General features: G+C 35.2%; 1 protein-coding gene across 15 annotated transcripts in view; it reads right to left on the bottom strand.

The window, feature by feature from the left end:
* LOC149531540 (uncharacterized) overlaps nt 1-15586 on the bottom strand; it is a 62535-nt gene that overhangs the window by 17742 nt on the left and 29207 nt on the right. For 2 of the 15 annotated variants that reach the window (XM_089810813.1, XM_089810812.1), the window contains exons 1-4: nt 13820-13899; nt 13101-13173; nt 12892-12998; nt 10489-10533 (exon numbers count right to left, since the gene is read on the bottom strand). In XM_089810813.1, the coding sequence (XP_089666939.1) occupies nt 10489-10533; nt 12892-12998; nt 13101-13173; nt 13820-13848 (254 nt within the window). In that variant the 5' untranslated portion in view covers nt 13849-13899. Of the gene's footprint in view, nt 1-10488; nt 10534-12597; nt 13174-13683; nt 13971-14125; nt 14356-15586 lie in introns of those variants that run through there. The other 13 variants (XR_016358965.1, XR_016358966.1, XR_016358963.1 and 10 more) reach the window with 12 other exon arrangements.

Genomic DNA, 15586 nt, shown 5'->3' with positions numbered 1-15586 from the left:
GCCTCACTACCAAAAATTTGGATTGTAGAAACATCGGGCTTGACATAAGTCCAAGCCTCCTCAAGAGTCAAATGTCGCAATACCTTATGAAGAAAATGATTCTGAATATAGTTGGCACAATTGCTAGCCCCAAAACAAAATGAAAAACTCATAGCTCGAGACTATATTATACAATTGGCCATCTCCAATAATGTCCCATTCTTTCTCCCTGCAACCCCATTCTATTGAGGGTATAGAGAACTATGAACTAAGTTGTAAACCATGCTTAGTGCAAAAATCTCTGAAAGACTTATTCACATATTCCCCACCATTGTCAATGCATATACACCTGATAGAAAGACCATGCTATTTCTCTACCAATGTCTTAAAAATTAAAAATGAATCAAAGACATCAGATTTGTACTTCACAAAGTACACCCATGTGCATCTAGAGAAGTCATCTATAAAGGTAAGCACATATCGAGCACCTAAAAAATATGGAGTGGGTAATGACATAAGATCATTGTGTATCAACTCCAATGGTGCCTTAGCACATGTGGATCTACCTATCAAAAATAGATCTCTGTGATATTTTCCAAGTGCACAACCTTGACAAACATCGTCAGTACAAGAGAGTTGAGGTAGCCTAATCACTCGCTCTTGTGTACTCATTTGTTGTAGATATATGAAGTTGACATGGCCAAAATGCTCATGCCAAAGCTCGCTCACTATGTCTGCATGAACAATAAAAGAAACAACTGTAGAATCAAAGCTCTCAAAGTCATCAAACTGGTATAAGTTAGACTGAAGATCAACACTACTAGTAACAACAACCAAGTCAGGATCATGGAGGTCTCGAATAACCACATCATGTGGTGAGAACACAAGTATCTTACCAGAGCCAGAACATCATATAGCAAATCTAAAACACACACAGTAGGTTCATAGAAATGGCCTAAACCAAAAGAACATCATATAGTGAACCACCCTCTAAAGAGATAGTTCCCGAACCTAAAACCAGAAGTTGTGTAGAGTCACCAACTACAATCTGTATAGTAACACTCTAAGCAAGTGACGTAACCAAATCAGGTGAGTGTTTCATATGGTGGGAAGCACCTAAATGAAGAATCCAAGTAGATGTAGAAGACAATACTCATGTAGAAAGAGTATGTCCTTTCCCTGAAGGAGGTGGTGGCTTTAGAGAAGCAATACTATATTGTTGCATGGCCTCCTCTAAAGCCTCAAAATGCTTCCAACACCTAGAAACTAGATGTCATTCCTTGCCACAAAAACTACAAGGATCACCTGTATACTTCTTAGTCTTGGAGAAAGACTCACCAGACTTAGAAGATTTACCCTTCAGAGTGGGTTTCCAAGCATTTGATTTAGAAGTAGGCTTGGAGGAACTCTCACTCCCTACTGAATTTGTCTTGGGCTTTGGCTTCTCCATAGATGTTTGAGCAACCAATGCATGTGTCTTTGAACCTGTGACAGTATCCAACTATGTAAGCTTGGACTGCTCTCTAGTCAATTGATCACAAAAAATCTCAAAAGTGGGCATGGTAAATCTAAGACTCAAAGCATCCATAGCAGAATGGAAGGTAGAAGAGAAAATCTAAAAAATTTCCTCAAATCTTTGATAGAATTAGATAGATGAACTCCTTATCTATCTTCTCTTTTCCGCATGACTATAACAAAGTGTTCTGTTGTTTGAACCTCATGAGAAAGTCCTCAATAGAGGGGAAAGCATATGGTACAAGAAAAGTAAGCTCCACCTCAATCTGAAGTGCTTTGAACTTGTTGATGGTACCAAACAAGTCCTTGAACTTGTCTCACATTTCTTGAGGAGTGGAACACTCATCAAGATGAAACTATATGTTGTCTGAAACACTCAAAGAAATCAAACACATGGCTTCATCCATCTTATTCATGTACTACAAAGTCTGATATTGACTCTGAAATACTTGTTACATAGTATTTTTAAAAGACCACAAACTCTTTGAACGGAGAAGTTGTTGCATAGAAAATTTCCATGTGTGATAGTTATGTGGGTTTAGAAGTACTAGACAAGAGGTCTCAGTCATTGGTATAAGATAGTGTTTTGAAGTTTCTGATACACTAATTTTGTAACAGAAAATAATTTAAAAACACCCCACACAATGCAAATAAACAAACCCCAGCTCATAGAAGGAATGTGTATACAAGAATACAGCAAAAAAAATTCAGTTGAGTATTACAAATACTTGGTAATAAATACTGGTGAAATGACAGAGAATCTGGAAAGTGCTCAAGAAGAGCTTTATAACACTTATTTCAAATCGAAAAACGGAGCTAAAACGAGCAACTTACTAACCCAAAAGATAGAAAGCATCATTTGACTTGGAAGGAAAAATAGGTACCAAACTAGAAAAAAATCAAAAAAATACCTTCACCATTATGTTTGTCTTTGAATCAGTTTTTCGACACTTCGTTCAAATGATGTATCCAAGATTCTTTAGAGAGAAGCTATGAATATAGTAGTCTACACTATGAGCAAAGTGCAAGTTAGGAAAGACACAAACAAGACCCCTTATGAACTATGGTTTGGTCACTCACCTACAGTTAAGTATTTCAAAAATTTTGGCAGTAAGTGTTATATCAAAAGAGATGATGATATTGGAAGGTTTGATGCTAAATGTGATTAAGGTATGTTTCTTGGTTATTCATTGAAAATCAAGGCTTATAGATGTTATAATCAAAGCTCTAAGACTATTATGAAAAGTGCAAATGTGAGAATTGATGATAAATTTAGAATACAAGAGAAAATAGTTGATTACAATTCAAATGATGATGTTCTTACTAAGCCAATGAATGATAAGGTATTTCTTGAGACTAACAATGATTTGCCGAATGAAGGAGAGCCCAGGCAAGAACAATGCTCATAACCTTCAATAGAGCTAAGAGTTGAGATAGCAACTCTTACTTCATAAAAGAATATGATAAAGAATCATCCATCCGAGCAGATCATTGGAAGCAAAGACAAAGGTGTGATGACAAGAAGCAAAGTCAATGAAGAACTATGCTTGATATCTCAAGTTGAGCGCAAGAATGGGGATGAAGTATGTAAAGATGATTATTGGAAACAAGCCATGAAAGAGGAATTGGATCAGATAGTAAAGAGTGAGACATGGATATTGGTTCCCAGACCAGTAGACAAGAATGTGATAGGAACTAAATGGGTATTCAAAAACAAAATGAATGAACAAGGCAAAGTTGTAAGAAACAAAGCAAGATTGGTATGTAAAGGTTACTCACAGCAAGAAGGGATAAATTGTGAGGAGACTTATGCTCTAGTGGCTAGAATAGAAGCATTAAGATTATTCTTAGCCTATGCAGTACAAAAGAAATTCAAAGTATATCAGATGGATGTCAAGTCAGCATTTTTGAATGGAGAACTTGAAGAAGAAGAAGTATATATTGAGCACCTTGAAGGATGTACTTTGACAGATGACAAGGACATAGTATGCAAACTAAGGAAAGCATTGTATGGATTGAAGCAAGCATCCAGAACCTGGTATGCAAGTTTGGACAAACATTTGACAAAACTTGGATATAACAAAGGTATGACAGACAATAATCTGTATTAAAAAGAAATTGATGATGGTTTGATGATTTTGGTAATATTTTTTGATGACATCATATTTCAAGGAATGATGAAGAAAGTGAGAAGTTTGCAGAAGAGATGAAGAAAGAATTTGAAATGAGTGTGATAGGAGAGATGAAATATTTTCTAAGATTGCAAATTGTACAGAGTAAAGAAGGAATCTTTATTTCTCAAACTAAGCACTTGAAGGATTTACTGAAAAGGTTTCGTTTGGAAACCTGTAAACCCGTTGGAACACCTATGGTAACTAAACACAAGTTATCCATTAAGGATGAGACACCTACTATTGAGCACAAAAAGTATAGATCTATGATCGGAGGATTGCAATATCTGACTCGCACAAGGTCAAATATAGCGAATGCTATTGGAATTGTTGCAAGATTCCAAGATGATCCCAAAGAAGCACATTTTGCAGCAGTGAAAAGAATATTTAGATATCTGAAGGGAACATCTGAGTTCGGATTGTGGTATGATAGATATAATGATTTCACTCTAAGTGTTTATACTGATGCAAATTGGGCAAGCAGTATGGATGACAGAAAAAGAACCAGTGGTGGATCCTTCTTTCTTGGAGGAAGATTGGTTTCTTGGTTAAGCAAGAAGTAGGATTGTTCATCACAAAATACAACCGAAGCAAATTATGTTGCAATAGCAAATAATTGCAATCAAGTCATTTGAATGAAGCAGATGTTGAAGGATATAAGGATAGAAATCAATGAACCTGTTGTCATACATTGTGACAACACAAATACGGTAAATATGTCTAAGAATCCAGTAATGCATTCTAAGACCAAGCACATTTCTATTAAATATCATATTTTGAGAGAGAAAGTTGTAGAAAAGGAAATAAGATTGGAGTATGCGAGCACTAAATAGAAGATTGCAAATATATTCACTAAGCCTCTTCCCAAAGAGACTTTTGAGTATTTGTGAGGTATGCTTGGGATTATGTCCCTACCTACATCAGAGTATAAGATGCAAGAGTGCATCAGTCCAGTGTAATAGTGTACCATTGTTGTGTAGACTGAATCTTGATGCTCCCTGTATGCAGGAGTATCTTTGATAAACAGAGTCATCTAGGACTCTTGTTAGATGTTGTTTTGAACAGTCTCTTTTGACACTCAAGCTAAGTAAGAATCAGTTGTTGTAGAGTTTGATGCAGTAAAGTTGGTTGTTGAGACCTTTGACATTGATGCAAATGGGGGAGATGTTTGGCATGAAAAACATCATGGTAAAGGAGTATGCATGACAGTTGGAGAAGTTTGGCATGAGTACAGTATGATCGGCATAAGCACAACATGGAATGATAGTTTGTCAGAAAGCACATTGAGGTATATCAATGGGGGAGAATGATTGATGAAGAGGATTTGAAGATTAACAGTCTTTTGTTGGTATTCTTGGAAATAGACATTTTTCATCTATGTTGCCATCAATGCCAAAGGGGGAGATTGTTGGAAGCATGAATGATGATGATATTCCTATGGGGGAGTATTGTAGATATGTAATTATGATGATATGTTACATTCATGACTGAGTTTGTCATTAATGTCAACATAACAGTTTTCAGTGGTATCTAATGGAAGAACGGCAAAAAGATCAAGTTGGTACAAACAGCTAGTCGAGTATTCTAACCATCTAAGGTTATAGGAGATACTTCTGAATATCTGGTATATGTAGTTAACGTCGGAAGAAGTTATGTAAGTTTTGGTGATGTATGTTCTAAGATAGAGTTTACAGAGGCATGTTCTGGTAAACTTGTTATATCTCTTAGCAGAGTTGATATTCTGAGGATCGAGGTTAAAGATGTGGAGAAGACATGTTGATAATGACGTGGCTAAGTTTGCTTGTCATAATATTGCGTGTACAGAAAGTTATTCAAGTTGCAAGGAGAAAGATTTATGTTATCACTAAGTGTAATGTGTTCTTAATGTGGTCGTACGTTAATTAATTAAAAAGTCTAACAACCGACTTAGGGAATTGTTTTGAGGACTCGATATAAAGGAAGGACATTTTCCTTTATCAAGTATGACTTTAATTGTATTGATGCGAAGAGATTGTAAGCAGAGCGCGAGAGCAAAATGTGAAGTTGAGCAGAGCAGTGCGAAAGTGAAAGAAACTTCATTGTTGAGGTTTTGCTAAGTGATCCGAGGTTTGATATTTGGATCCGAGGTTCATGACCTGGTCTACAAGGTCTGACAATGATTGGTTCAGTTGACAGAACAAAAGAAAGAAGAACATAACAATAAATTACATGTTTGAGCAGTGAGCTCTTCTTGTAGTTGAAATTGCATGTTTGGGCAGTGGACTCATCTTGCATACATTGTACTACAACTCCTAACAGGGTTAGAATCTCCTAACAATGATTCAAAGTCTCCTAATAGGGACTCTATGTACTAAATGTTGTAATAGACTCCTAATAGGGTCCATCCTCTAACAAGGAATATTTATATTAGTGCATCATCTTGTAGGCATCATTTCCACCAGGGTTTTCCCTCTGATCAAGGGTTTCCTTAGTAAACATATATGGTGTAATTATCTATGTGCATTTTCTTATGGTTGTTTTTAACTTTGGTTGAATGGTTAAATTTGTTTAAAGAAGATAAATATTTTAATTATCAAAGAACTAATTCACACCCCCCTCCCCCCCTTAGTCATCTTGGTGGACTCTTGTTTCTAACATGCTCCATATAGATCTCCTCATGTAGGTCTCTATACAAAAAAAACTCTATTCACGTCCATTTGATAAATTGTCCATCCCTATGAAGTTGCAAGAGTAAAAAGCAAATAGAGTTCATCTTGGCAATAGGAGCAAAGGTCTCGAAGTAATCAATACCCTCACCCTGTAAAAAGCCCTTTGCAAAAAGATGTGCCCTCTACTTGTCAATAGAACCATTTGCAGCATACTTGGTACAATACACCCACCGACACCGAACCAACTTTCTTCCTTTCGGAAGAGGAAAAAAATCACATGTGTGGTTCTTCATCAAAGAAGAGTACTCCTCATCTATAGCCATATCCCACTCTAAGCGTCATGTCGCCTATGAAAAAATATGTGGATCATCTGAAATGGCATGACTCAATAGTCTAATACCAAAAGTTTGAGCATGAGTGTGACAAGAATCTAAAAAATCACCTGCCATAAGTCCTACTGCATCAACAATAGCATAAGCCCACTTGGGCACTCACTAAACAACTAGTGGAGGTGGTGAAGGGGGGTCAATATCAAGATCTTCCTCAAAGGAAGCATAATCTTGTGGAGTAAAGGAAGTGCTGGGTAGTCAGGGAGAAGTTGGTGATGGAGGCTCCATCTGACAATAACGCTCATCAAACTGAACATCTCACTGAAACAAGACATCTCAAGAATCAGGATCAAACAACATGTATGCCTTCACATCATTACAGTAGCCAACAAAGATGAGTGGTCGGCTCTTCCTCTTCGTGGCTTTCTACTGAGCATCTAGAACAAATGCCCAATCCTCACTACAAAAAATGTGGAATGTGGAAACATCGGGCTTGACATAAGTCCAAGCCTCCTCAGGAGTCAAATGTCACAATACCTTGTGAAGCAAACGATTTTGAATATAGTTGGCACAATTGATAGCCCCAACCCAAAATGAAGAACTCATAGCTCAAGACTATATCATATAATTGGCCATCTCCAATAATGTCCTATTATTTCTCTCTGCAACTCCATTCTATTGAGGGGTATAGAGAACTATGAACTAATGTTGTAAACCATGCTTGGTGCAAAAATTTCTGAAAGACTTATTCACATATTACCCATCATTGTCAATGTGTATACACCTGATAGAAAGATTAGACTGCTTCTCCACAAATGTCTTAAAGATTCGAAATGAATCAAAGACATCAGACTTGTACTTCATAAAGTACACCCATGTGCATCTAGAGAAGTCATCTATTAAGGTAAGCACATATCGAGCACCTAAAAAAGATGGAGTGGGTAATGGCATAAGATCATTGTGTATCAAATCTAATGGTGCCTTAGCACATGTGGATCTACCTATCGAAAATGGATCTCTATGATGTTTTCCAAGTGCACAATCTTCACAAACATCCTCAGTACAAGAGAGCTAAGGTAGCCCAATCACTAACTCCTGTGTACTCATCTGTTGTAGATATATGTAGTTGACATGGCCAAAATGCTCATGCCAAAGCTTGCTAGCTATGTCTACATGAGCAATAAGAGAAACTCCTGGAGAATCGGAGCTCTCAAAGTCATCAAACTAGTATAAGTGAGACTGAAGATCAACACTACTAGTAACAACAACCAAGTCAGAATCATGGAGGTCTCGAATAACCACATCATGTGGTGAGAACTCAACTGTCTTCCCAGAGCCAGAATGACAAATCTAAAAGACACAGCAGGTTCGTAGAAATGGCCTAAACCAAAAGAACATCTTGTAGTGAACCACCCTCTAAAGAGATAATTCCTGAACCTAAAACTGAAAGTTGTGTAGAGTCACCAACTGCAATCTGGGTGGTAACACTCTGAGCCAGTGACATAACCAAATCAAGTGAGTGTTCATATCATGGGAAGCACCTAAATCAAGAATCCAAGTAGATGTAGAGGACAATACTCGTGTAGAAAGAGCATGTCCTTTACCTAAAGGAGGAGATGGTGGCTTCAGAGAAGCAATACTGTGTTGTTGCATGGCCTCCTCTAAAGCCTCAAAATGTTTCCAACACCTAGAAACTAGATGTCCTTCCTTGCCACAAAAACTGCAAGGATCACATGTATGCTTCTTAGTCTTGGAGAAAGACTCACCAAACTTAGAAGATTTACCCTTCAGAGTGGGTTTCCCAACATTTGATTTAGAAGTATGCTTGGAGGAACTCTCACTCCCTACTGAATTTGTCTTGGGCTTTGGCTTCCCCGTAGATGTCTGAGCAACCAATGCATGTGTCTTTGAACATGTGACAGTATCCAACTATGCAAGCTTTGACTGCTCTCTAGTAAATCAATCAAAAAAAATCTCAAAAGTGGGCATAGCATCCATAGCAGAATGGAAGGTAGAAGAGAAAATTTGAAAGTTTCCTCAAAGCTTTGATAGAATTAGATAGATGAACTCCTTGTCTGTCTTCTCTTTCCCACATTCCTGTAACAAAGTGTTCTATTGTTTGAACCTCATGAGAAAGTCTAATATAGGGGGAAAAGCATCCGGTACAAGAGAAGTAAGCTCCGCCTCAATTTGAAGTGCTTTGAACTCGTTGATGGTACCAAATAAGTCCTTGAAGTTGTCCCACATTTCTTGAGGAGTGGAACACTCATCAAGATGAAACTATATGTTGTCTAAAACACTCAAAGAAATTAGACACATGGCTTCATCCATCTTATTCATGTATTGCAAAGTTTGATATTGACTCTAAAATACTTCTTGCACTATATTTAAACAAGACCACAAACCCTTTGAACGAAGAAGTTGTTGCATAGCAGATTTCCATGTGTGATAGTTTGTGGGTTTAGAAATACTAGACAAGAGGTCTCAGCCATTGTTATAAGAAAGTGTTTTGTAGTTTTTTGATACACTGATTTTGTAACAGAAAATAATGAAAAAACACCCCATACAATGCAAATAACCTAACCCCAGCTTGCAAAAGGAATGTGTATACAAGAATATAGCAAAAAAACTTCAATTGAGTATCACAAATAGCTTGTAATAAATACTAGTGAAATGACAAAGAATTTGGAAAGTGCTTAAGAAGTATTTTCCAACACTTATTTCGGATCGAAAAATGAAGCTAAAATGAGCAAGGTATGGCCCTAGAAGACAGAAAGTATCATCTGACTTGGAGCGAAAAATAGGTACTAAACTAGAAAAAAAAAATCCAAAAAATACTTTCGCCATCATGTCTATCTTTGAATTAGTTTTTCGACACTTCTTTCAAATCCAAAAAATGCCTCTAGATTCTCAAGTTAGAGCGAACAAACAAACTGGTATCCTTATTTGCAAAAAATTGCAAAAAAAATAAATTTGAGCCAAAAAATTGCAAAAATAAATAAATTTGAGACAAAAAATTACCTAGGGGCTAAAAGTTAAGCCCCACGAGCCTTTCCATACGATCAGAGGCTAGCAAAGGGATGTGAGTGACCCATCGATGGAGGCATAGCGACATTGTTAGGCAGAGCAGAGCATTGGAGCAAAGCACGGTGAAGCGGCAGCCCAGGTGGACCGACGATGCAAGGTTGAGCGACAATGCTGGGGGAGTGAAGATCGCGATTTTGTAAACCACTGGTGGTGGTTTGTTTAAACCGTTGCAGTGTTTTTAAAAGCATCGCACAGTTTAAGTAACCAATATGGTGTTATTTAAACCACCACACAATTTTTTTAAATGCAATTTTTATTTTCTTTGCCTCAGAGTGCGTGCCAGAGGTTGTACAGCACTAGTATTATGCAAAAAAAAAAAAAAAAGAGTGCCTCCCTAGACAATATTGTCCAAAATCAGCAAATTTTATATGAAATGGGGGTTTTGATATCTTTGGAATCCAACCATGAGGTCTCTTTGGCCTCCAAATGCTCTGAAATTCAAATTTTGATCAAGTTTTCCAAGATGCTAAGAAAGAAAATCACTTAAAAGGTTCTAACACATAACGCTAACAATGTCATATTGAATGAAGGAACTCCTTGATAAGTTCATCCATAAGGGTTCAAAAACAACTATAAAGGGTTCAAAAACAACTATAAATTAAGAAACTATTATAAACAAAAAAAAAAAAAAAATCTAATGTCTCATAAATCATAATGGTATGAAGCAAGTAAATTATATTTATTAGAAAAAAAAAAAAAAAAGGAAAAAGGATTATAATTTACAAATATTGTATTAACAAATGTTATTAAGGAGCTTACTTGTTGCATGTGCTTGAATGAAATTGAATTAAGGTAATAAGATACCTGACAAGAAAACGGATGAGCCTCAATTACAAAGGGAAACATAGAAAAAGGAAAAGGAACACTCTAGAAGGAAAATAAACATTTACATTTTAAGAAAAATCAAATATTATAGAACAAATTAGGGAAGTATTAAAATTTGAAAACATGTTTCATCATAGGACAATAAAAGAAAAATGCAATAGCAAACATTTAATTAATGCACCAAACTTGTTATAGCTCGTTGTACAACCTTTCAACCTTGCCCTTTCAACCAAACAAACTTGTTTTGAATGACCCAATCATCATATTACTTCTTAATCTTGTTTTTGTTCAACCTTGTCCTTACCACCATACAAACTTGTTTTGAGTAACATGCAATCATCATATTACTTATTATTCTTGTTTTTTGTTTTGTTGTACTAGTAACTTATTTTCTAAGAATGTACATTTGAGAATTATTTCTATTCTTGTAAAGCTAACAAATTTGATTGATATAAACAATTTATCGAACCAAAAAAATTGTCATAAGAGTTCACAACTAAGTAATTCTCCAATCTTTTCTTTTCTTTTCTTTTTTTTGCCATACAACAATCTCTTTCTATAGCCACATACAAACTACTTGTGTTGCATCATACAACCATGCTGCCATCCATCAAGTGATGAAAGAAAATTGATCCTTGCCCATCATATAATTGAAAGGTTTGTAAGATCTACTTGTTATACAACTCTGATGACAAAAAAATTCAGTATGTCTTCTGCAAGTAGCTTAAATAGTATGAAATAGAAAAAATTAATTTGAAGTTAGTTCAAATATAAAGAGTATAAGTTCAAACAACTTAAATACATGTTATTATAAAGAGTGTTGCATTTATTCAATAAAGTGGCTATGGGCTATTAAAAACAAGTGGCTTTCTGCTATTAAAAAACTCAATTCCCAAATAAAAAAGGCAGTGGTTTCAAATTTTGTGAGGCAATTCAAGTTTTTCTCAAGCAATATTGATCACGGTTGAAAAAGGAAAAATGATAACTTCAAATAGTGAACTAAGTGCAAATGGAAAATACAAAGACAATCATGGACAATCACGAACAAAGGGAAAAGAGGAAGAAAAAGAAATCACAAACCAAGGGCACCAGTATTGTATAAACTCATTTGGAAAATATACTACTGTAAAATGTTAATTATGTTGCACAAGGAATTCCAAAAATCATCCATTGTTAAGTTTTATTGACTATAACATAGACAAGATGGTGCAAATTCCTTGTTTTGTTTTTATAGACTTACAAAATTAGAAAACAATGTCTGCTGAAAAAGCTATAAAAAGTTTCAATCTAAGCTACACATAAAAGTCCAAGGCTCGGCTAATGCTAAGTCATGCAAATGGTTAGGGCACCTAGGGAATAAGAACTAGCAATTCACCACCTAAAGCGGCAAATAGAAAAAGTTTGTAGAATTGCAACCAACTACTTGTCACCATTTGACTCCTCTTCTTCTATTTCTTGTGTTGCACCTCCAAATATATCTCCTTCCCCTACCCCCAATAGTGTTACTCACTTTGTCATCTAAAAGTTCCTTTTGAAGGGGGTGAGGAGGTGATATTGTTAATATAATTTGATGTAATTTTGAGTGGTCACAAAGAGTATGTTTATGTTCTGTTAGTTTGTAATTTATGTTTTGTTAGCTTGTTAAAATGATGAAAAGGGGGTTTTATTGTTGCCAGCAACCATCAGGGAGCCTATATGAAACTACTTTAGTCTTTAAAAAATGATTGCATGATTCCAAATTTTTTATAAACATACATGAAATAAACTAAAACAATAGGGATAACATTTTCTAACTATTCTGCAACTCAGGTATAACTAATTTCTGTATTTAATTTGTCTGCTCTTCAATTGATAGTTGTTTATTGAGTACTTTTGCACACTATGCATGCATATGTGCAAGCAAAACAGGATGTTTATAATTATAAATTATAGAGATAATGAGATTCATATATTGTTGTATATGTTAAAGTTCTACAAACCTACTAGTTATTAGTGTTTTGTAGTCTTGATGACAATGAAGACTTGCATACCCCGTAACTGCAATTGCTGAAATTGCCATCTCAGGGACATCACATTTTTAGATAGAATAAATAAGCGATATAGAATTTTAACCATTTTTCTTGTGCTCTGATAAATTGTACATCGCAGAGACTTGTGCAGTGTGAAGTAAGCAGGACACAAGTTCAAAATCAATAACAAAAAAAGACTGTCAAGCTTCAGCAAACAGCAATAGAAAATCTCAAGAAAGTAACATGCAACTGCAATTAGGAGTTATAACCATAAAACAACACAAGTGGAATCTCAGATTTTGGGTGCTCTTTGGCAACTTTTGCATACCATGAAGTTATAATTTTCTTGAAATGCATACCAAACACCTTGAAAGTCCAAACCAATTGGATCCAAACTATGTCTGAATTCTGAATTAACTTCATCCATGGCTTGCCCTGTAATGTTAAGCCAAAATGCCATCATTGAGATGTAACAAGATAGACAAGTTTCTTAAAATGGCCCACAATTAGCTCTAGTCAAAATTGCCCTTTGCTTACCAACCTACTAATTATTAGTGCATTGTAGTCTTGAATGACCTGCAAAATGAAGGCTTGCATATCCCTTCCATAACTGCAATTGGGAAAATTGTCATATTGGGGGCATCTCCCACTTATAGGTAGAATAAAATGAGTGTATTATTCCACTTAAATCATTTTGCTTGTTCTCTAATTAATGAACCTCTTCCAAAGCAAATTTCTAAGGTAGAATAAATAAGTGTATTATTTTACTTAAATCATTTTGTTTGTTCTCTAATTAATGAACCTCTTCCAAAGCAAATTTCTAACTGCCAAAACATCAGTAAATAATGATTATATACAAAAACTGAAATTGCTATTGAATACAAGAGAGCGAGTATTAATAATATCAAATGATTAACACGCAAAACAAGGTACAACATTATACACTAAAGAGTTTCATCTAGCATGAACTGGGCAGGATACAGATTCAAGTTCAATACCAAAAAAGAATGCATGCAGCTTCAGCAAACAGCAATAGAAACCCTCAAAAAATACCATGCAACTGTAACTACTTATGTATAACCATATAGAAACACAATTGGAATCTCAGATTTCAAGCAACTTTTGCATACCGAAAAGATAAATTGATTTTTTAAAATGTATGTAAACCACCTTCAAAGTTTAGAGTCTTAGACACTTGGATCCAAACTAGGCTTAAATTCTGAATACGAAAACAATGCTCTCAATCCATATCTCACCTTGTTATGTTAGCCAAAAATACCATCATCCTGGCAAGTTAGATAAGTTGCTTAAACTAGTCCAAAATTAGCATTAGTCAAATCGTCTTCCTTTGCTTAATCTCTGTAGATGGTAGTTAACGGTACCCCAGGGCTTCTTTTTCTTCCCACACTGTTCCACATTGAAGAACTTAAAGTAAGAAAACAATGAAAAATATGGGACTTTTCCAGCAATGAAGACATCCAATCATATAAATTCTGAATGAAGCCCATATCATCAATACATAAGTCAAGACATAATGACTAAGAGCAAAATATAACTAGTACCTGTCCATCCACACAGGCCATCAAAAGGTTCTTTTCTTTCATGCATTTATCATCATCATTTGAATTTGATGCCAAGCATGACAGAAATGAAACCATTTCCACTGTACAAGGAGGGCGATTTTGGCCAAATTTTTTTGAATTTATAAACAAACTTTTTGCTTTCCGACCCATTTACTGCAAATATGGTATGCACGGATGATAAATAATCCTTCTTATACGACTAATGTTTCCTGCAATATAATAAATGTGTTATTATATCAAAAAAGCAATCCGTGCCCAATGCCCTCTCAACCCAAAAAAAAAAAATCAATGCACATGCATAATTCAATATTTATTTTTTGGGTTTCTAAATATTAAACCATTTTCATATTATGTTTAATGACCATCGTCCTACCAAATGATTAATGGAATGAATGAATTGTTATTATACTCGCTTTTAGAATTTCAGTTTCTTTTAGCTTGTTTATGTTATTTTTTATTTATTTGTAATTTCAAATTTCAAATTTTACTTTTATCTATTATTTAGTCACCATTCCACTCATCCCAAGAGTCATTAAAAACCCAACCCCCATCTCCAAAAATTTGAGAAACACTGGTCTCCCAAATAATTAATCCATGATACTTACTCCTTAGAATTTCAGTTTCTTTTAGCTTGTTTATTTTTTATTTATTTGTAATTTCATAATTCAAGTTTTAATTTTATCTATTATTTAATCACTATTCCACTCATCCCAAAAGTCATTAAAAACCCAACCCCCATCTCCTAAAATTTGAGAAACACTGATCTCCCAAATAATTAATCCATGATGCTTACATTTCACAGAAAGGTAACGCAGTAGCGCTCAAAAGCAAGACTGAGATTAAATCATCATAAAACAACATACTCCATAGAGGTTATTACTGCCATATCTAATTGATCGTACAATAATAGGACTAGGAATTTATAATAAATCTGACCTATAGCCAACAAAGATAAAAGATTGAAAACTACACAAAACAAAGCCTGCATCCCACTTGTTAGCTTGTGGCATTTGTTGAGTACATTTTCTTTGCTCCTCACTCTCCTTGTTTTCATAAGGGATGAAAATTACAATTTACTCCTGAATTTGATGAAAGAAAAGTAAATCCACTGCATGGTCTACTAGTTTGTCAATTGACATCCAAGAGGAGAGACAGATGCCGATTCCAACCACAACTAAATTTATTGTCCCACAGGATTGGTAAAAGTAAAGTACACCCACCAAATTGTAGAGGCCTGGGCAGGCATTCTTTATTGGGTGTCATCAATTGTCTTTCAGCTTCCAAGAACCCACTCAATACAGAAAGATAAGAGCAGAAACAGTAACTCAATTGTGGCTCCTTTGTTGTTGTTTGTGACTCATTGAACACAGCAAATGTTTTCAGGACAGTCTTTTAGGGTTTCTTAGGGTCAACAAATCAAATGAAACATGTCTAAAATTT

This window comes from Cupressus sempervirens, chromosome 11, assembly GCF_028749045.1.
Source record: "Cupressus sempervirens isolate cs-2001-9-10 chromosome 11, ASM2874904v1, whole genome shotgun sequence".
In the NCBI taxonomy this organism is placed as follows: Eukaryota; Viridiplantae; Streptophyta; class Pinopsida; order Cupressales; family Cupressaceae; genus Cupressus; species Cupressus sempervirens.
This window is presented reverse-complemented; position numbering and strand designations above follow the sequence as displayed.